Source organism: Orycteropus afer, unplaced genomic scaffold (genome assembly GCF_000298275.1).
Source record: "Orycteropus afer afer isolate SDZICR_OR568_19922 unplaced genomic scaffold, OryAfe1.0 scaffold00130, whole genome shotgun sequence".
Classification (NCBI taxonomy): Eukaryota; Metazoa; Chordata; class Mammalia; order Tubulidentata; family Orycteropodidae; genus Orycteropus; species Orycteropus afer.
The window spans coordinates 5,847,302-5,868,653 of NW_006921717.1; the positions used below are offsets into that span (position 1 = coordinate 5,847,302).

General features: G+C 48.8%; 2 protein-coding genes across 2 annotated transcripts in view; both read right to left on the reverse strand.

Moving 5' to 3' along the window:
- Positions 1-4,374, reverse strand: part of PLAAT2 (phospholipase A and acyltransferase 2) — an 11,975-nt gene extending 7,601 nt beyond the window's left edge. The window contains exons 1-2 of the mRNA XM_007944993.1: positions 4,366-4,374; positions 1,300-1,402 (exon numbers count right to left, since the gene is read on the reverse strand). Of these exons, the coding sequence (XP_007943184.1) occupies positions 1,300-1,402; positions 4,366-4,374 (112 nt within the window). The remainder of the gene's footprint in view (positions 1-1,299; positions 1,403-4,365) is intronic.
- Positions 4,375-8,557: 4,183 nt separating this feature from the next.
- On the reverse strand, positions 8,558-20,522 carry LOC103200490 (phospholipase A and acyltransferase 3-like). Its single transcript, XM_042781519.1, has 4 exons — positions 20,486-20,522; positions 17,791-17,913; positions 13,441-13,709; positions 8,558-8,659 (listed from the first exon to the last, which is right to left on the reverse strand). Exons 1-4 carry the CDS (start codon positions 20,520-20,522, stop codon positions 8,558-8,560), a joined length of 531 nt encoding a protein of 176 aa, XP_042637453.1.
- Positions 20,523-21,352: the final 830 nt, after the last annotated feature.

Genomic DNA, 21,352 nt, shown 5'->3' on the forward strand with positions numbered 1-21,352 from the left:
CTACGGAAGTAGATTGCCCAACCTTCCTTCCAAGGAGTGGCTGGTGGGTTTGAACTGCCAGCCTTCTGGTTAGCAGTCAAATGCCTTAGGCACTGCACCACCAAAGCTCCCACGTGAATGCTACCCCTCTGATATCTCATGGCTGTTTGATCTAAGGGGTGCATCTCTCTAGGGTAGGTGGGTGCTTCTCCCTGGGGTAGGTGTTCTGCATGTACGTCTTTCTATGTTGGGCTGAGAGCCAATCCATAGAAGTGAGTCCATTTCTAGGCCTGAAGGATAACCCAGGGCCATAGTCTCAGGGGTTCCATCGATCTCTATCCAACCAGTAATTCTGGGCATTTTTGTGTTTTTGAATTTTTTCCCACATTTTTCATCTCACTCTAACCAGGATCTCCAATTTTGGTCCCTTTCTGACTGGTTGGCATTGGTAGCTGGGCACCATCTAGTGCTTCTGGTCTCAGGGTTGTGAAGGCCCTTCAGCATTGTCTTCAATGCTGTGATGCTTCGGAAGGAAGGGGAGGCGGATCCAGTCACTAGCCCTGCACCAGTGCTTTCATGCATACTTTATCCCTCCATGACCTGGGAGACAGGTATTCTTATCTCTGCCCTATAGAGGGTGCAGCTGAACTAGGGAAGGTGAAGTCACATGTTCAAGGTCACACAGTTGGTAAGTGGGGGAGCCAGGATTCTGACCAGTTCTATCTAGTTAGGAGGTCCATGCTACTTCTATTATACTAGGCACTGTTTTAAGGGGCTCTGGTGGTGTAGTGGTTAAGGCATTTGGTGGCTAACCCAAAGGTCAGTGGTTTGAACCCACCAGCTGCTCCATAGAAGAAAGATGAGGCAGTCTGCTTCCTTAAAGATTTACAGCCTTGGAAACCCAATGGGGGTCACTATGAATCGGAATCCACTCAAAGGCAGTGAGTTTGGTTTGAGGCACTGTTTTAAACACCTGTTGTCAACTATTGGAAGGAAATTATTGTTTCATGGACTGTTCCTAAACTTCCTGAACAGCAAACACATAGGATATGGAACACGTGCAGGATGCTTATCAAGTACCGTGGAGTGGCTGGAAGTGAACTCCATTTGATAAGGGAAAAAGGTGAAAGGTCCACAGACTAATGGTAAAGAGGGATGGCAGTTTATGCTCTCAGCAGGGAAGAGCATGAGTCATTCAGCAAATGTTCAGAGTGCCTACTATGTGCAGGCACTGAAATGAGAGCAAGCAAGTCATTCATTGTGAACGTGTCCACACTTCTAAACTCAACATTCATGTTTAAACAGAAAATCTCATCTTACTTGGAGGAGCCAGGTGGATCACATAACCATCTCCCACATAGATGGCCCAGTGCTCATAGCCAAAGCGAAAAATCTCAATCAGGTCTCCGAGTCTTGGTGTGTCCTGCAACAGAAAGAACAGAGAAGGCAGAGTTGAATCCTCCCAGGGAACATCTCAGAACTCCCTCAGCCCAGGTCATCACCGCAGCAAACAGGCAGGGGGAGCTCTTTTCACACAGACAGAGGCTCCTCCCCTTTACTGGGGTTGCTGGGGCTGGAAATGTGTTCAGGGGAGAAGGAGGAGCTGGAGAGAAGGGCTATGAAGCCAGTGTGCACAGCTAGGTGTGAGCGTGTTGGACCCATGGAGCATGTGTGTGTCAGTGAGCAAGTGTATGATTCCCCAGAACAACTAAAGTGCCTTGTAAGGGTCCACCAGCCATGTAGCTGGGCCTGAGTGAGGCTTGAGTTTCAGGACTCCGACTTGCAAAGCTCAACGTGCCAGATGTGGTCCTGAGCACTTGACCCACATTGGCCATCTCTCCTTTGGGAAAGAGCATCATCACCCCACTTGAAAGACAAGGAGACAGTCACAGGAGGGTGAGGTCACTTGGCAAGGATCCTTACCTAGTGAGCAGAACAGCAAGTTTGAAGCCTTGATCTGAATTCATATTGGAAAGGGCCCTCAGTCAACAGATCAGACGTCCTGGCTTTGATTCTTGGTTGGTCTCAACTAGTTTTATATCTGTTATCAAGTTGTTCCTGATCCTTGGTTTCTTTACTATAACATTTGTGCCCTCAATGATCCCAGGCAGGCCTGAGGCAGACGGCTCCAGGCTCTCCTCCAGGAGAAGGATCACAGGGTGTGGCTGGGAGTCAGTGGTGGGGTGGCGACGCCCCTCTGGAGTCCTGGGTGAGCGGGCGGCATGTTTTCCTGACCCCAGTCAGATGTGGGCAATGCTCCAGCCACAAGAATTCAGTTTCAGGAATACTCTGAGGCCGGCCACCACCTATCCTCCCCTTGGCTTACATGAGCTGGGTCACATAGGGCAGGACCTCCTAACCAGGCAGTTGAACTGCTGGGAGTGGTGAGGTTGCCAGTCGACTGAAAGCCTGGCAGGAAGACAGAGTTAAAAGCGAAATCTTTGGTTATGGGGTCAGGAGTCCACTTGACCAAACATGGGAGGACTTGAGCCTCAAAAAGAGTAACAACTAATCACTTGGAAAAGGATTAGTGTTGGAGATTCTGGATAGAGTAGGAGGAACACGTGGAACAAAACTCACAATCATAACAAAGAGCAGCTTCCTGGTCTGATAGAGCCTGGTGAGGCTCCTGAGACTATGGCCCGGGGTCCCCCTTCAGGCCTGGAAATGAACTCAGCCCTATGCCTTCCATCCAAACAATAGACAGGCAGATAGGGTGAACATGGACACCAGATAGGTTCACTGCGTAGAACAGCCAACCGTGGGAGATGAGAAGGGCAGCATTTGTGCAGAGCGAGAGCTCGGAAGGCAGGAATGCACAGCGAAGGACACAGGGAAAAGGTGATCACAGGCAGGAGGTGGGAAGAGAGCCATTACATTGTGGGAACTGCAGTCAATGTCATGAAACAAAAAAATGTGAATGAACTGCTACATGGAGAATTAATCTGCTCTGTAAACTTTTACAATTAAAATTACGATTTAAAAAAGAAAACTCTGTGGAGCCCAATTCTACTCTGACCCCCACAGGGTTGGCAGGAATCAAAGCAAAACAAAACAAGAAGTAATCATAACTGCACATAGATTGGAACACGTTAGAGATATTCCAAACCAGACCCACTGCCATCAAGTCCGCTCCGACTCATAGCGACCCCACTGGGTTTCCAGGCTGTAAGTCTTTATGGAAGTAGATTGCCTCATTTTTCTCCCATGGAGCAGCTGGTGGATTTGAACTGCTGACCTTCTGGTTAGCAGCCTAATGCTTTACCCAGTATGCCACCAGACCTCCTTTCAAATATATTAGTGTTTACGAATTCTTAATGCTATTTTTAAAAACTCCTAGAGGATGCCAGGGACTCATCAGATTATTCTAAAAACTGGTAAATTAAGGGAAATTTCCTGCATGAGCTACATTGGGAGAACTAAATGAAAAACAACAAAACCCAAACTCACAAAAGAATACATATGGAGCACTATCATTTATCTACATAAATGTGTAAAATATACTTGCAAGGACACATGTCAAGCTGTAGAGAGGAGGAAGTACCTACAAAGGGAGGGATAGTGAAAGGGGCTTTAGCCTTAGTGCTAGTAGTTTTGGTTTGGGTTTATTTTATTTTTAACAAGGAGAATGCATCATATATTTCTTGAGGAATTAAAAAAAATAAATAAAAATTAAGTAAAGGCTTTGGAGTCAGACTAACTTCAAATCCCCTCTCTGCCTCTTGGGCAAGTTACTTTACCAGAGCACCAGTGTCCTTATCATAAAATTGGGAGTAACCATTCCTACCTGACCAGACAGAGTTACTGCCAAGATTAAATTGAAGCCTCTAGCAGATGTCGAAGGGATGGAGCCAGCATTCAGGAGATGTGGCTATTATCAAGTCTGAAGGAAAAAGTGACATACGGAATCCTCAGGAAAGGGATGAAAGGAAAAGTTGAAGCGCTGACAGGGTTCGAGGTGGGAGCAAACAAGAACAGCTTCCTGACAACCCAACACGACATCTCCACACAGCTGGAAACCAATTCCCTGGACCCTCCTTCCTCTGCTTCCAGAGGCCCACTGAGGAGAGTGTGACTGAGGGCGTGGATCCTGGGTCGTGGGCTCCTCAGGACTGAATGGCTGGATGAACGCTTGGAAAACCCTAAACCCGAGCCCAGGGCGCGTTGCTCCTCAGCCTCACACGACCACAGAGGCAGGGAAGCCTCTGCACTCGTGGTCCAGCACCGTGGTTTCTTCCCTCCACTGTCTCTGAGAAAACCGGACCCTCCGGCCTCCTCAACCCTGTGTCCCCTCTGATCAATGAGGAAAACACGCATAACCACCAGTTACAAGATTACTGTTGCTGCTTGAAATAAAAGCTGTAGAAATCTTTCTGGAGCACTTACCAAAGCCATCCTTCCAGCAAGATGGTGATCCAGTTTCTGACAGTTTCGTTTTCCTTCTGGACCTGTCAGAGGCCTGAAATGCAAATTTCAGAACCTGTGTGAAAAGGGTGTGGTAGAGATAGTCCACCTCCTTTTCACAAAGTGGGTGGAGGATCAAGATCAACAGCCCAAGGCTGATACCTATGAGGCAGAGGTCAAACATGCACCAATGTCTAACCTTTTTACCGATTCTGGCACCAACCATCCCACCCACAGCACTCCACTCTGCTGGGTTCAAGAAATCAATGCAATGGCCACACAGAAGTCACAGGCAATACTCACAACTATGGGCTTTATGAGTGAAGTAACAGGTTCAGAAATAAATCAAGATACAGTTTTTGATTAGGACAGTTTTCCCTCAGCCATTCCAGAAGGCAGGTTTCTCTCTGGCCCTCAGCCCCTCAGCCTGGCCTCGGTCCTGCTCGGGCAAGTGTTATAAAGCTCTTTTAGCCGAGAGGCGCCCTACTCTGCCAGTAAACATCAGCCTGAGGTACTCAGCTTTCTAGCTCTGTGGGTCCAGGGCCCCCTGGGCTGACTCCTGTCAGGTCTGCTGCCACCGTTTCTCTGCTGTTGTTTCTTGCCATCTCTGTCTCAACAAAGTGTTACAGCTCTCTCTCTCGTCTTCTCTCAGGTTGAGGGGGTTCAGCACAGGAATCTTGGGTCCAAAGACTGTCTTCCACTCCTGGCTCTTCTTTCTTGATGGTAGTGAGATCCCCTTTCTGACACTGGGAATGCTCATTTTAAGCCCAGTGAGATGGCAAAACTGACTGGCCCCCATGTTAGGTTTCCGTACATCGTATTTCCATGGTCCAGCTCCCTCAAGGGTGCCATCACCTTATTTACTTATTTATTATTAATAAGCTAGCCAATCCCCTTGGTAGGCTACAAGCACCTCACATTTGCACAGTCCCACCTAGTCATTGGGTGGGAGTCACAAAGACTATGGCTAGAAGGGCCGTACCAAGCAATTCACTGTACTGCAACCTGGGTCAAGCTTCATAAGGGCATTCATTGCCCTATCTCGAAAAAGGACCAGAGCACATGTCCAGTCATCAAGTATGTCTGGAAAACAGTAGGAAAGAAGGGAAACCAAAACTTGATGTGTACATTTGAATGGAAACCACTTTCCCTTGGGTCTGGGGTGAGGCTGCTTTTTTTTTTTTTTTTTAATACGAATTAGAGTGCTATCCCTCTCAAAGCCCCAAATAAGTATCTCTGGGCTGGCATCCACTCACAGGCTGCAACATCCTGGGCAAACAGGACAGGAAGAGGGGTGAGATTGGGGAGGGGCTTTGAATCCTCACTGTGGGGCATGTGGGTGTGCTGCAAGCACCAGTAGCTTATCCTCCTCAGGGTCTTAGAACAAAGAGCTTTATTGTGAGGATTCAGGTGGACTGGAACTGAAGCTGGAAATTCTCCAGGGTCTTCAGGGTCTCTGCAGAACCAACTACTGTCATGGCCCATGTGCTCTTGATCCCATGGACACGTGACGAAAGCTGGGGACCAGGTCACTGAGGACAGGGAGAGAGCTACTGGTCTGTAAAGTAGGCCTGACTGCAGACGGTCTCATGGACCAGACCCATGGCATTTTCCTACTTCTCCACAGGAATTGGGGCCCCCAGGGGTTTCTTGATGTCTGCTTAGTTCGACCAACCTCCTGTCACTGCCAACAGAGAGGCCTCCTGTGGCTATGACCCAGGTTGTGTCTCAGTGCAGACAAAGGCTATGCTTCCAGGAAGTCCCACACAGCCTCTGCACACTCCAGACGGAAATAAAACAATGGAACCAACATCTGAGTTACAAGAAGGATCAGCCTCAGGTGGTGCCTACATGGCACCACCATGGCACCCGATCTTCTGCTGGGATCAAGCGGTCGCCTTCCAAGACTTCCATCCCACACCAAGTCCGGCTCGTGGGGCACCTTATCCAGGGTTGCCCACACTGAAAGACCTTCAGTCTTTTCCAAAACCACCAAGCTTTTCCAAAACCACCAAGCTGTTCCAACCCCTACTCCCAACCAAGCAATGAGTTTGCTGAGGCCCAGAAGGCACCCAGGTCATAGCCAGGACCAGGAAGCAAAAACAAAACCAAATCCACTCCCACTGAGTCAATTCCAACTCTTAGTGAGCCTCTAGGATAGAGGAGAACTGCCCCATAGAGTTTCCAAGGCTATAAATCTTTATGGAAGCAGATTACCTCATCATCCTCCCTTGGAGCAGCTGGTGGGTATGGACTACCAACAGTTAGGTGGAAGCCGAATGCTTTAGCCACTAGAGCTCTGGCCAGGCAGCAGAGGGTTACAAATAAAATGTGCTGAGCTAGATTGAACAAGGGGACTCCCTGGACTCCACACTCGTCACTAGGTAAATCCCCATTGCCACCTAATCAATTCTGACTCATAATCACCTCACTAGGTAAGAGCAGAGTGATTGGGCTGCTTGGCTCTGAGCACAGATCAAGGGTAATTGGATGAATAGGGGCTATGGAGGCAGAGGACATACAGGGAAGGGGAGAGAGGAAGATTCTAGGACAAACTTGCAGCTCCAGGTTTTGGTCAGTCTGAGGCAGGAATAGGAATTAGAGGGTGAAGCAAGGAGCACTATCCTTGGTGATCCACCCAGATGGGGAAAGAGGTGTAGGCCTAGAGGACCTACATTCCTCCAGCAGCAGGAAGGAGGCTGGCCAGGGCCCAGATGGACATAAATGGGAAAACCAGAGAGTCCTGGAGATTTGACACACACAGAAGACGAGTAGGGAATGTGGCCATGGAGGCAGAGATGACCACTGGAGTGATGCAGCCACAAGCCAAGGAAAGCTGTCAGCCACCAGAAAAGAAGAGACAAAGAAGGGGTTCTCCCCTGGAGCATGTGGAGGGAGTGCAGCCCTGCTGACACTCAGAGTTTGGCCCAATGACACTCCCTTCAGACTCCAGACTCCAGAACTGTCTGCCAAAGCCAGTTATGGCTGAAGGGGAAGGGGATGGAAGCCCTCCTGCTCTCCCCAACTTCTCTCCTTAATGAAATGAGCATTTTGAAGGAAGAAAAGAGGGCTTAAGTTTCAATTATTTCTTTTACAAAAAGAAGTAGATGGTTAGGGCACCATATTTCATAGAGGAATGAATGAGCTTCAGACTTATGGTAAGTCTCCCTGATCCAGGATCCAAGCAGATGAGAAGGGACTAGACGGTGGACAGTGCCAAACTCAGCCCCTCCATGAGGGCTCAATGGCACAGGGATGTCAATCATGGTCTAGCCACATCCTCAGCCCAGTAAAGTCTGAGGCCACATTTGTATCATGTGAGCCTGGTTCCATTAGGCAGAGCTGATTGGCCCAGGGAGGTCACCTGACTCAAGAGCACTCAATCAGTAGGCATAGCTAGGATGTGGTCGGCTAAGCCAATTAGGGCCTCGCTCAGGAACATGAAATGGGGGCACGGGGAGCCACAGGCAGTGGGGGAGCTGAGGGGAGCAGATGCTGAAAGGGAAGCTGGGAGGGATGCGGGATGACTTGAGGGGTGGAGGGGGGCTCAAGTGGCAAGGAAGCAGGTGTGCCGAGGACGAGGAAGCTATGAGGCAGGGAAGAGATGTGGGGAGCAAAGAGAAATGAGGGAGGTTTTGGTAAAACTGGCAAGAGCCTCTACTGTGTTCCTTGGTGGCGGAGGATTTCTTTTTAACTCCACTGAACATCTGCATCTACAGACTCCAGCTGTGGAGGTGCCGGGCGCCATCTTGGATCTAGTTCCAGACTGAGGGTCCTGGCTGGCTGACGGTTCCTGTGCTTGTATCTCCATCAGATTCACACAGCCCCAGTGTCTTCCCCACAACTACAGACGCCCAGGTACTTGAGGTAAGGAGTTGGACTCCAGTTCTGACAATGAAAAGAGCCCAGAGAACACAGCCCTCAAAGAGAAAGTGAGAGAGTATGGCAGCTGGGCCAGGGCACGAGCTGGTGTCACCAGGAACAGAGTTCACACTGGGCCATTCTTGTTGCATTTCCCCCAGTAAAATCCTCCTTTGTGGGGCTTTATTATATTCTGTGAAAATAAGCCTTATTATAAAACCAAATGAAATCCATAAACCAAACCCCACACCCTCTAGCAAAATGAGATCCCCTCAACGTAGAAAGTCACTGCTGACAGGGCAGTCTCCCCAAGTTATTGCTGCTGCCGCTTGTATTTTGAGACTATGACTCCAACAAGGCCCATGGCTGCCAAGCCCGCTCCAGCGAAGCCAGCCACCATGACAGCATCTCTGACCTGCAAAGAAAGAGAGGGGGTCAGACTCTGTGTCAGGAATCTGCACAGGCTGGCTGTACATTCATCCCCAACCCCACTACCACTGCCAGTGAGTCAATTCCAGTTCATAACAGCTCTGTAGGGCAGAGTAGAACTGCCCCGTCAGGTTCCCAAGGCTGTAACCCTATGGAAGCAGACTGCCACATCTCTCTCCCACAGAGTGGCTGGTTGGTTTGAACCTCCAACCTTTCAGTTAGCCACTGAGTGCTTAACCACTGCACCACTGGGTTATAGTCAACAGAGACATTAAGTTCAGGTCACCTCACATACCCCTTGGCCTCCCCAGCCCACTTGGAAGTCAACAAATATTGGCAGGGGAGAGGGGAGGACAGAGCTGGATGGGGAAAGAACTAGTACATGGAACCAGCTGGCCTGGAATTCACATGAGCCACAGGTGGGAAACTCTGTTGACACACAAATCTTCAGAGGGTGACCCTGGGAAGGTCACGGAGACAGAGCCAGCATGGCCAAGTGGGAACCTTGAAGTAAGTGTGAAGTTGAGAGCAACTGCTATTATGAAGAGTCCATGAACTGTGACCTCCAGGAGAGCAAGGACCTCATGGGGCCTGCTTGTCACTGCATTCCCAGCGCTCAGTTCTGTAGGCACAGAGCTGTGCTTTATGTATTCTAAGTAAATGACTCCACTATGAACAATGGCGATGTGACTACAGTTATGGAATATTTGACTTACATTGACTGTGCATTTCTTCTACTGTAGAAAATGAAAATAGAGTTTTGAAAAATAAGAGTAAAAATGGAACATATGTCAAATTTCACTTCTTGAAACCCACTAAGCATGTGTTTGAGGCATAACTACACAAGGACAGAGAGAACAAAGGGAACCCAACCAGAGCAAAATATAGAAGCTGGGAAACAGACAGAAAGCCTCTGACTGAGCAGACCCACAGAACACGAATCCGAAGGCAGCAATAGAGAAAGCTGAGTGTCAGGCCTAATGTGGCGGCTCAGTTTGTGTGGCACCTTGGCTGGGCCTGGCTGAGTGGCTGGGCAGCTGGATGGAGTATTCCCATGATGAGACTGGTCATCAACTCCACGGTGGAATCTACTGGGAGCAGCTGAGTAGCTGCCTTAGGGCTGGGGTCTGCTTCCTGTGTATAAGGAGAAGCCTTGGGGAATGGTCTCTCGCTTATGGCACGCTTGGACTCTGCATGTAGTGGTGTTGATGTTCAGCAGCCTGCTTTGCTCTGCCCACCTTGGGACTTACAATAGGCTTGAATTAATGGCCTGCCGTGTGGTTTGGTAACATCGGGACTGTGCCATTTTATTTGTCGACGTTGGACTTGTTAGCCTCAGCAGCCAGCAGCTGCCTGGGTGAAGAGATGCCTCTAGCTCCAGTGGGCTGGGAGCAAGAGGCAGAGCTAAGCTCAATGTCAAGGGGCTTTCACTCAGCCCCAAGAGCCTGGCACTTTGAACTTGAACTTGAAGCTTCCAAACTAAGAGAATAAACTCCTGTTTGTTAAGGCCATCCCATTGGTGGTATATTCAGAGTGGCACCAGGTAACCGAAACACCTAATTATACCAGAGAACCGTCAGCCAGGATCACATGTTGACAACCCCAGTTATCTGTGGAAGTGGGAGGGAGGAGAGAGAGAGCTCCTGATAGGTCCCTAAACTTCCTTCTTCACCCCAACAAAAATCTAAAAGCTTATTATCTGAAAAGGGCACAACAGGATTTTGGGGGCCAGAAATATAGAATCTCATGTAAGCATATGAAGATTATACCCTAAACAAAGAGACTGAGAGACCAGCAAAATGGTAATGTAAGACTCTCAGCTCCCCTAACACTCTCTACTCCCAGAACTGCCTCCTTCATGCAGGATTATTACAAGACTTTTCTGGGACTCTGAGCAGCCCAAGAGGAAACAAAAAAATGTACCAATTCTGGGAGTTTTCAAACAAACAGACCACCCAGATAACCCTGCAGGAAAAATTCAAAGTCAACAAGCGACTGGTCCTCCCACCACTCAGAGCTTCCCTTACTATTGGGTTAACACCATGAGCAGCACAAGGATACCAGTCATCTGAGGAAGGCCTCGAATATAGACGGCAACACAAACACGAAAAGCAAACAAACAAGCAAACCAATCTGGAGAAACAGAAACCATACTTAGCAGCCAGAAATCAGAGGACAAAGTTTGCAGGAAGCTCCAGACCCCAGGCTCAACTGGTGGTCAGTCTTTAAACCTTCCTCTAAAAGGGATTTTGTTTGGTTCTAAAAGAGAATTACCAAACCAAAACCAAACCCACTGCCAACGAGTCAGATCTGACTCATAGTGACCCCCATTTGGTTTCTGAGTCAGTTATTCTTTAAGGAAGTAGATTTTCTGTCTTCCTTCCATGGAGCGGCTAGTGGGTTTGAACCTCTGACCTTCTGGTTAGCAGTCAAATGGCTTAGGCACTGGGCCACCAGAGCTCCTTACAGGAGCTCCTGAGGAGCTCTGGTGGTATAGTGGGTAAGGCATTTGGCTGCTAACCAGAAGGTCAGAGGTTCAAACCCACCAGCCGCTCCATGGAAGGAAGATTAGGCAATATATTTCCATAAACATTTACAGCCTTGAAAACCCTGTGGAGTCACTCTGAGTCATAATTGACTCAATAGCAGTGAGAAAAGGGAATTAGGCTTTTTTTTTTTTAATTTTTTTACAGCTGTGAGTCTGTTGGGTTAACTTCTGCTAGAGAATCTATCTGCATAACATCACTTGTATCCAGTGTTTTCCTTACTAAGCTATGTATCAGGGTGGGAGGAATGGGTTGCAGATAACGGAGGAACAATATGCCCCCAGTGTTTTACAGAACCTCACAGTGGGACAACGGATGCTGATGCAACTGGTTCCTACAATATGACTTTGTCAAGGAAAATGACAACGACCTTATTGTTTGTGGTCATGCTTTGCACACAGTCACAGAATAGGATTAAATACAAGAAGGTGGAATCTACTCATTTCTATAGAAACTGTACAGATGACACCTCTGTTTGCCTTGTAGTCTGGTTTAATTTTCTGTGATGGGGTTCATGCTGTTTTATTGTTGTTGTTGTCTTGCCTCTTTCATGTGTATGAGTAGTGTGGTAGTTAAGGTTGTGTGTCAACTTGGTTGGGCCTGGTTTTGGGTGGCTGTTCAGCTGGATGTAGTATTCCCCATGATGAGACTGGTAATCAGCTCCATGGTGGAATCTACTGGAACAGCTGAGTAGCTGCTTTAGGGATGCAGACTGCTTCCAGGATGTAAGGAGAAATTTTGAGAAAGGTTTCTGCAGCTTTTTGGCATGCTTGGACCCTGCATGTAGCTGAGTCTTCATTCAGCAGCCTGCCATGTTGTGTGCTGACTTTGGGACTGTTCTTGGACTTGAACTAGTGGCCTGTCATGTTGTGTGATAATCTTGGAACTATGCCATTTTATTTGTCAACCTTGGGTTTGTCAGTCTCAGCAGCCAGCAGCTGCCTGAGTGAAGAGAGGCCTCTAGCTTCAGTGGGCTGGGAGCAAGAGGCAGAGCCGAAGCCTAAGGTTGAGGGGCCTTCACCCAGCCCCTCGAAATGACATTTTGATCAGACTTCTAGCCTCCTAAACTGTAAGAGAGTAAATCCCTGTTTGCTTAAAACAGCTAATTTGGGGCAATTTCTGTTACAACAGAACTGGAGGTAACCAGGTAGTCCAGGGGCTAAAGGCAGAGGAAAAAAGTGTGATGTATCCAATTTGTATAGCTTTATTTTACAGTAAGAGTTTAATTATTATTTATGAAAAGAGTAAATGGTAGAAAATATTTCTTATTTTGCTATCTCAAGATTTAGAATTTTATTTGATTCATCTACACATTATCTGTGCCTGATGATACATGTATTTTACTAAGTTATGTAACAATTTTGCATGGACATAAGAATGCTGCACTTGTATAAACTTGTGAATTTATTCTTCATTTTATTCATAATCAGAGAAAGAATAACTTAAAATTAGATGATTAGATTGTTGTTGTTGTCAGGTGCCGTCGAGCCGTCTCCGACTCATACCAACCCTATGTCCAGCAGAACAAAACACTGCCGGGTCCTGCACCAGCCTACAATCCCTGCTATACCCAAGCCCATTGCTGTAGTCACTGTGTTGATTTGAGACAGAATGGGGGAAAAGAAATTCAAAGAAGAGAGGGGGCAATATGAAATAATTGGGCAGAAATCAAACTAAGTAAATGAACAAAACATCCGCTAGAGTCTCCCGGACCGACTCCTGTATCTCAGCAGGGCTGAGCTCAGGATTCTGTGTGAGCATGATCAGGCACCCTGCACCCACTCTCAGGCTGACACCCCCTGCTCTGCTCAAATGAGGCAACACAGTGATCTGTGGTGACTCACTGCAAAGGGTCCATGTACACACCAAAGTCAAGGGCTGGTCTGGGTCAGCACTGCCGGCACCCAAGCCCATGACAGCATTTTGTTTTCAGAGTGACAAACTCTAAGAAGCAGTAAGTGCATCTTCTATTGTTAGCATGGCCCTGTTCCCCTGCTTGGAGCAGCATGGCCCCCACTAAAAAGGCTGAGAAGGAAAGGACTCAGAGGGAAGAGGATATCCCAAGAGAGGTGCTTTACCATCCATGGAGATGTGGGACCAGGGACATCCCATCTCTGCTATTCTGGCCTTACCATGGCTCTGTGTGTACCTTGGCCAAGTCCACAGCAGAGGCCCGGCCACTCTCAGCTGAAGGAAAGGAACACAGGCTGAGGGGACGCACCTGGTCACTGCGGGGGATTCCGTAGCGCAGCTCGTTCACAAAGTGCTCACAATTCTCGCTGGTCAGCTTGTACAGCACCTCCTGCCCCACCAGCTCCTCCGCCTGCTGGATGATTTTGCTGGGAGGCAGTGGTGGGTACTTGGCATCATGCTTGTTATTGACCTGGTACTTGTCCCGTCCGGCCACATCGTACAGCAGTTCCTTCTTCACTACGGCCCTCTCCGTCAGGGCAGACATGATACTGGCCACACCAGCTCCAGGGATTTCACCTGTGGATCCGCAAAGAGGAAACAGAAGGATTAGTGCTTGGCATGACCAAAGAGGCTGAGCCGGCCCCAGCACCATCCACGAGGGGATGGGCAAGATGTGGAGGGGCCAAGGGGGATGGTCAGACTTGTTCTGATTTTGGAGAAGGTGCTTGTGGGCTCTGGGCCCTGGTCTCATGATCTGAAATGAGCAGTTCCATGATTTGTTGTAATTTTTTTTTTTTTTTTTTTCATGAGCTAGAGATGTTGGCTAGAAGAGGGGCACCTGAGTGGCCATCTTGATTATGCAGATGTAGGCCAAGTGCACATCCAAAATTCTGGGGGAACAGTTGTGACTCTTTCATATTCCATCAAGGCTCCACCTCCTTGATATATGCAAAGGTAATCATGGAGAAAAGATGGATGGGAATTGCACATGGAGTCCCACCACCCCTCTGTGAGCAAAAGGACCAAACCCCACAGCCGCATGCTGAGATAAGAAGTGAGTGTGCCATGGTGGGTAAACAGGTGCAGTCCCAGCGAGAAGGAGCACAGAGCCCCAGAAATGAAATCACCTTGATGCAAGGGAGTCTGGGTTCAACACGAGGCCAGGGTGGCTGTGAGGGGAGCTGATGCCAGCTCAGAGAGGGGGCACCCTCCAAACACAGCCAACCTGGAATAGGGGAGACGGAGAGCATGCTTTGGGCACGATGGCTGAAAAGGTGGCTGTGACCTAAAGAGGTGACTACAGGAGTCCATCGTGAAAGGAAGCTCATTCTCCCTCACAGAGCGGCTAGGGCTGTGCCTGTTGAACTGGGCAGGACCAGGCTTCACCTGTGACATCATGTGACAGAAACAAGCAATGGCAGGAGGGACTGATCAGACTCCAAGTCCTACTCTGCTTGGCCTTGCAAAGAGGACTGAACCCCATGACCCAAGTAGGATCTGGAGGCTTCAGAAAATCTAGGGGATTCAGACTTGTTAGTAAGCAGGCAGGTGATGCTTGAGAGATTCATTGAAGTAAATAAAGGGGATGCTGCTGTATCTGAGCCCTGAGCTTGTGGAGAGGGTCAGCGTGGACACAGAGAGTCCTGGGACACAGGTGAGCTCCTGGGCCCTTGTCAGGTTCAGCACCCAGGTCGGGTGGGTGATACGGTTAGGAGCTGGACAAGGCAGGCAAGGCAACTAGGTCACAAGACTTAAGGAGGCACTCGCTCTGAAGGTTGTGCAAGGGCAGGGTTCACATCTGAGAGTGAGGGTCTCCTTAAATTTTGCACTCCTGGTGCTGCCCTAGTGCATGGTACACGGGTGAACAGGCAGAAGGTCAGAAATGCTGGGCTCTGACTCTGGCTGAGTGCTCCTGACCTGTCACCTAAGCCTGCTGAGCCAATGCTGCAGGAGGTCCCTAACAAACACTACAATTGATACACAACTACACATTCCTATAACGACTTCAAGTTCCTTTTAAAATAGTTATCTATGCAAAAAACTTAATCTATTAAAGAAAAAGTTAAGCAAACAATGATAGAAACGTCATGTGGATATGACAAAAAGTCATGATGCCAGTAAAGCAACGACTGAGTTTGGGAACCATCCCGCCGGGCGGCACAGCATCAAGGTTGGAGGCACAGAACCAGGAGCCTGACTGCCAGGGTCTGAGTCCCCCTCCTACAGGCAACGTGTCCTTGGTTTGGTTACTTAACTTCTCAGACTCCTCGATTCCTCAGCTGTACAATGGGGATAATAATAGCCCCACCACAAGGGCAGCTGTGAGGATGGAAGGAGCTGGCCCCATAAAGTGCTCTCCTATGCCTGGCCCAGTGCTCAGCGAGTGTTACCTGCCGCTATTGTTGGAGTTGTTCTCTAGGCTCCCTTCTGACACTAATCTCTACCATCTGAAATTTGTTTTCTCATTGGCCTGAGGTCAGTCCTCCTTGCCTCAGCCATCTCACAAGAGTCCTACGAAGCTCAAATGAGAAGATGTAGGTAGAGGTGTCTGCTGCCACACAGTCCTCACTCCCTGACACTGTACCCAGCTGCTCCCTGTCAGGCCTGCCCCTGACTCTCATTCACCAAGTACAGCTGTTTGGTGTAGACAGACAATTGATACTGGGGGCTCCTGTGTGCCAGGCCTGTACTAGGTGCTGGAGGTTGTGGACTGGGCTGGTCTTCCAGTTGCTCACATCTAGTGAGGGGGCATCCACAAGGAATAAGCAAACAAAAGCAGATACCTCAGCATCTTCTTTCAGGTGCTGGATATCTGTAAAGAAAGTTCAGTGAGGTCACAGAGGAGAGGTTCATGAAAGAGGCTTTTCTAGCATCTCTAGAGACCTGAGTGATGAGGAGGAGACAGTTGTGCCAAGATCCAGGGAAGAGCATCGCTGGCAGAAGGAACAGCAAGGGCAAGACCTCAGGAAGGAAAGAGTTTGGCATGGCTGAGGGCCAGCCAGGAGACCACTGTGGCTGAAGTCTAGAGACCCTGGAGGAGAGAAGAGGAAGATGAGGTTCCAAGAAGCTGACAGGCCAGACCACACCAGGCCCAAAAGGTCAGGACAAGGACTTTGAATCTTATTCTAAACTCCAAAAAAACCAAACTCACTGCTGTCGAGTTGATTCCGACTCATAAGAACCTCTCCTTGGGTTTCTGAGGCCGTATCTCTGTGGAAGTAGATTGCCCAGTCTTCCTTCCAAGGAGTGGATGGTGGGTTTGACCCACCAGCCTTCTGGCTAACAGTCAATATTCTATGTGTGAGCTGATTGAGAATTGTGGTGATTATGCTTGCGTGTCATCTTGGCTAGGCCTGGTTGAGTGGCTGGACAACTGGTGGTAGTTATTCCCCATGATGAGACTGGAAATTAATTCCAGGGTGGGATCTACCACAAGCAGTTGAGTAGCTGCTTTGGGTGTGTGGTCTGCTTCCCATTTATAAGAAGCAGCTTTGGGAACTGTCTCTAGCCTATGGCACGTTTGGACCCTGCATATAGCCGTGTCATTGTTCAGCAGCCTGCTATGTTCTGCTGACCTTGGGACTTTCAGTGGACTTGAATTAATGGCCTGCCATGTGGTTTGGTAACATTGGGACTGTGTCTTTTTATTTCTCAACCTTGGGTTTGTCAGCCTCAGCAGCCAGCAGCTGTCTGAGTGAAGAAACACCTCTAGCTCCAGCGGGCTGGGACCTGGAGGCAGAGCTGAAGCCCAAGGCTGAGGGGCTTTCACCTAGCCCCTAGAGTCTGGCACTTTGAACTTGGACATAAACCCTCCAAATTGTAAGAATAAACTCCTGTTTGTTAAGGCCATCCCATTTGTGGTATATTTCTTGTTGGGGCAGCACTAGGGAACCAGAACAAGACTTTGAAGGAAAGGAGTGATATGATCTGTTTTACACTTGAGAATGACCATGCTGTTGCCCACTATGGAGACACTGACCATGAGTGGACAAAAGGCAGGGAGAGGAGCTGGAGGCCACGGTTGTGTCTAGGTGACAGAGGGTGGGAGCTTTCACCAGGGATGTAGCAGCAGGGATGGTGAGAAGGAAGATCTGGGGTCTGTTTTGGAGGCAAAGCCAATAGGATTTCCTAAAGGATTAGATATGGGGTGAAAAAGGAAAAGAACTGAGGGTGACTCCTAAGCATTTGGCCACAGTAATTGGATGGTGTCATCTACTGAAATGGAGAAATAGGTGTGGTACCGTGAATTACTTAATATGGTTCTTCTAGTGAAGTATTTTTGGCCTTAGTTTATAGGCAAGGAAACCAAGGCTGGAGGGTAGAAACTGGATTCGTAACAAGTCTATCTGTCCAAACACCAGTGCTCTTTCCAGGGGTTTTACAACTAAGAGTTGAACCAGTTTTGTAGGATGTCATAATATGTAAAACATGGAAAACCAGTGCTACCTGGCTGGACACCCACTTCAGCTCATCTACAGAACCTCTTGGGTTCCAAGGCAAAGTTTGAGAACCACTGCCCCACAGAAATGGACTTCTTTTAACAGTATGGAACCCACCACCAGTCAGGAGGCAGGGAGGATGGCAGGGTCACCTGCTACCCACAGCTCCCCCATCTCCCTCTCCTCCCAGCCCCAGGGCCCAGCCCAGCGGCCCTTACTTGGGGGGGCCAGGTGGATCACATATCCATCACCAATGTAGATGGCCCAGTGTCTGTAGAAAGGGCGGAAAATCTCAATCAGGTCCCCAGGCTTGGGCTCTGGCTGCAAAACCAAGAACAGGGCTGTTAGAGGCAGCAGGAGACTTTGGAAGTGGGGCAGGGCTCAGTTAGGAGGGTGCAGCTCAGCGGTGCCCCACTATCTGATCACCTGGACATATGTCTTGAGTCCATCCCCACCACTCCATAAGCTTGGACAACTTCATAAGCCTGGGCACCACTGGCTTCTGAGTGACATGGCCAGGTTTCTACACTCTCAGCAGGGCCAGGACGCCCACTAGCTCCCACTCTAGCCCATCCAAAGGAGCATGTCAGCTGAGGCTCAGCAGGACTAGAGATGGTTTCCAACTGGGAGCACATGGGGACTTTTCACTGTGTCCTCAAATGTCTAAGGCCACGGCCAGGGAACCATCAACAGCAATCAGTATGAAGTCAGAATCTTAGCTTGTCTCCTTGCCTTGACATGGTAATGGACAGGGGGCCAGCACCGGGCAGGGTCTATGTCTTTCCAGAGCCATTCCAGATGCTCTTCCTTCCACTGGGACAGGAGACATATCTTCCTGCAACTGTTCCATTTCCCATAACTGTACGAGCCCACCTCGTTCCTTTTCATCTAACACCACTAAGCTGGACCTGAGACTTCCTGAAAATTTACTGATTCAGGTAACTGGAGCTACTCGGGGCAGGGGAGATTTCAGCGATCAGAGGCTGAAATTAAAATGAACTTTATAAGGGGGGACAAATGCCATAGGGAGAAAGAAGAGAGAGGGAGGGAGAAAGAGGGAGAGAGAGAGAGAGGAGCTGTTTGTAGAGAGAAGGAACTGAACCCCAGCTAGCTCCAGGGACAGACAAAATGGGGATTTGCTCCCTTCCCAGAGACCCGGGGTCTCCCCAGGCGCACACTCAGGTGTCTTCCCAGCTGCTTCTGAGTTAGTAGGGACTCCTGGCCTAGGCAGACACAGACCCCTTCCCAGGGTCCCTGTTCTCCCCTCTTTGTGCTAGACCCAGAGAAGAGGTCAACTCAGCTCAGAAAGGCCGAGAGAGAGAGAGAGAGAGAGAGAGAGAGAATTTTAGAAGACAAAGGCACTGTCCATGAGAATTTTCAAAAGATGAACATTGAAGTTAACTGTCCCCAAGGGCGGCAACCAGACTGAGACCTTTCCAGGAGAGGTGCCTCCCCCTTAGGACCAAGGAGAGTCTCAACAGACTTACCAGAGCCATAGCGAAGGGAAGGTGGTGCACTGGTGCTGTGCTGCTCTTGGGCTACATTTTCTTTTATTGTTGAGAATTTCACTTTCAGTTTCCTTTTGACACTCAAAAACTCAACTTTTAGTTTTTTTCCTTTTTTTGGAAAAAAAATTTATCAACTAAATATCAGCTCGAAATAGAAAGTCTGAAGATTACAGACATCGAAACGTGGAACCCCTGGTGCCCCCAGTCCACTGGGATAGTGCAAGGTACAAAGGGTGGCTTGGCATTGCTGCCCTGGCTTGAGAAAGCCAAGGTCTCTTTCAACAAAGCCCTGGGCACCTGTTTCTATCGCAGGAAGGGCAGGCATTGAGAAGACTGGAGATGTGAGCCACCAATTGCACACAACTGTAACTAACCCCAGAAAATATTGGCCAGAGAGCCTGGAGGCAGAGCAGTAGGAGTCCTGCACCCCAAGAGAAAAGCCCCGAAGGTGGTGGGTGACTTATACCTCATGTCCCCAAGCACTCATGGCCTCATTAGGACACCATTGGCTGCAAGAGGCAGAAATAACCTGAGGTGGTTTCAACAGCCTGGTGGTGGTGGTTGTTGTCATGTGCCATCAAGTCAGATCTGACTCATAGCGACCCCTCCTTGGGTTTCCGAGACAATATCACTATGGAAGTAGATTGCCCAACCTTCTTTCCGAGGAGTGGCTGGTGGATTTGAACTGCCAGCCTTCTGGTTAGAAGTCAAGTGCCTTAGGCACTGCACCACCAGAGCTCCTCAACAGCCTGGATGTTCATTTTGTCTGTGAGAGGATGTCTTGGCTCTTTAGTGCTGCTGCAGTAGACATGCCACAAGTCGATAACTTATCAAACATGGATTCATTCTCTTCCAGTTTAGGTGGATAGACATCTGAGTTCAAAGTGCTGGTTCTAGGGGCTGGGTGAAGGCCCCTCCACCTTGCGCTTCAGCTCTGCCTCCTGTTCTAGGCCCACTAAAGCTGCAGGCTTCTTCTGACTCATGAAGCTTCTGGCTGCTGAGGCTGATGAATCCAAGATCTTCAGGCAAAATGGCACAGTCCTAAGATCAGACAACAACACAGCAGACACTGGTTCCAGTCCAGGAACAACCCCAAGATCGGCAGGCAACACGGCAGGCTATTGAGATGAAGAGTCAGCCAAACACAGGATCCAGATGTATCAGAAAGCTAGAGACCTTTCCAAAAACTTCTCCTTAGATACTGGAAGTGGGCCATGCTCTGAAGGCAGCTACTTAGCAGCTCACAGCAGATTCTACCATGGAGGTGATTACAGTCTCATCATGGGAAATAACTACTTCCAGCTGTCCAGACACAAAACCACAGCCCAACCAAATTGACACACAACCTTAACTGCCACAGGGGACAATAGGAGGCAGGTGACCCAGGTTTGGCTCAGCAACTTACCAAGGCCACCATGGACCCAGTCTTTCTTATCTATCATGCTGGTCCTGTGTCTGCAGTGCTTCTCTGTGTGTTCAAATATGGGTGCAGCAGTCTCAAGCACCATCACATTGTCCTGTGACAGTGCCCAACTCAGTCAATATCCTGCACACAGTAGGCCCTGACTACACGTATTCGTTTAACAAGTGTTTACGGTGTGTCTTAGTTCTCCAGGGTTGCTGTAACAGAAATAGCCCCAGTGGATGGCTTTAACAAACAGAAATTTATTTTTTTCACAGTTTAGGAGGTTAGAAGTCCCAATTCAAGGTGCTGGCTCTAGGAGAAGGCTTTCCCTCTGTTGCTTCTGGAGGAAAGTCCTTGTCTCTTTTCAGCTTCTGTTTCTAGGTTCCTTGGTGATCTTCACGTGGTTTGGCATCTCCCCGCCCCCCGGCTGGCTTGCTTCCTTCTTCTGCTTTTCCATACCTCAAAAGAGATTGCCGTAAGACACACAGTACGCTAATAGTACCTGGTGAACATAAAGAAGAAAAGCCATTCCCAAATGGGAGCTAACCACAGGAACGGGGGTAGGATTGACAACATATGTTTTTGGGAGACACAATTCAATCCACAACATGGGTATTTCACCAAGTACAGTGTGCCAATATAAAAATTGCCACCATTGTTATTATCTTTTTGTTGGGGAAGCAGATGACTATTTAGTAAAATAGATATTATAGTAAATGGCCACAATGCTGAGGAGGAAAATAAAGGTGGAGATGGGGACAGGGAGACAGGGGAATTCCATTTTAGTGTGATTGGGGGAGTCTCACTGAAAACCTGACTTCTGAGTAATGGGCTAAAGGAGTGAAGGCGGGAGCTCTGTGCGTATGT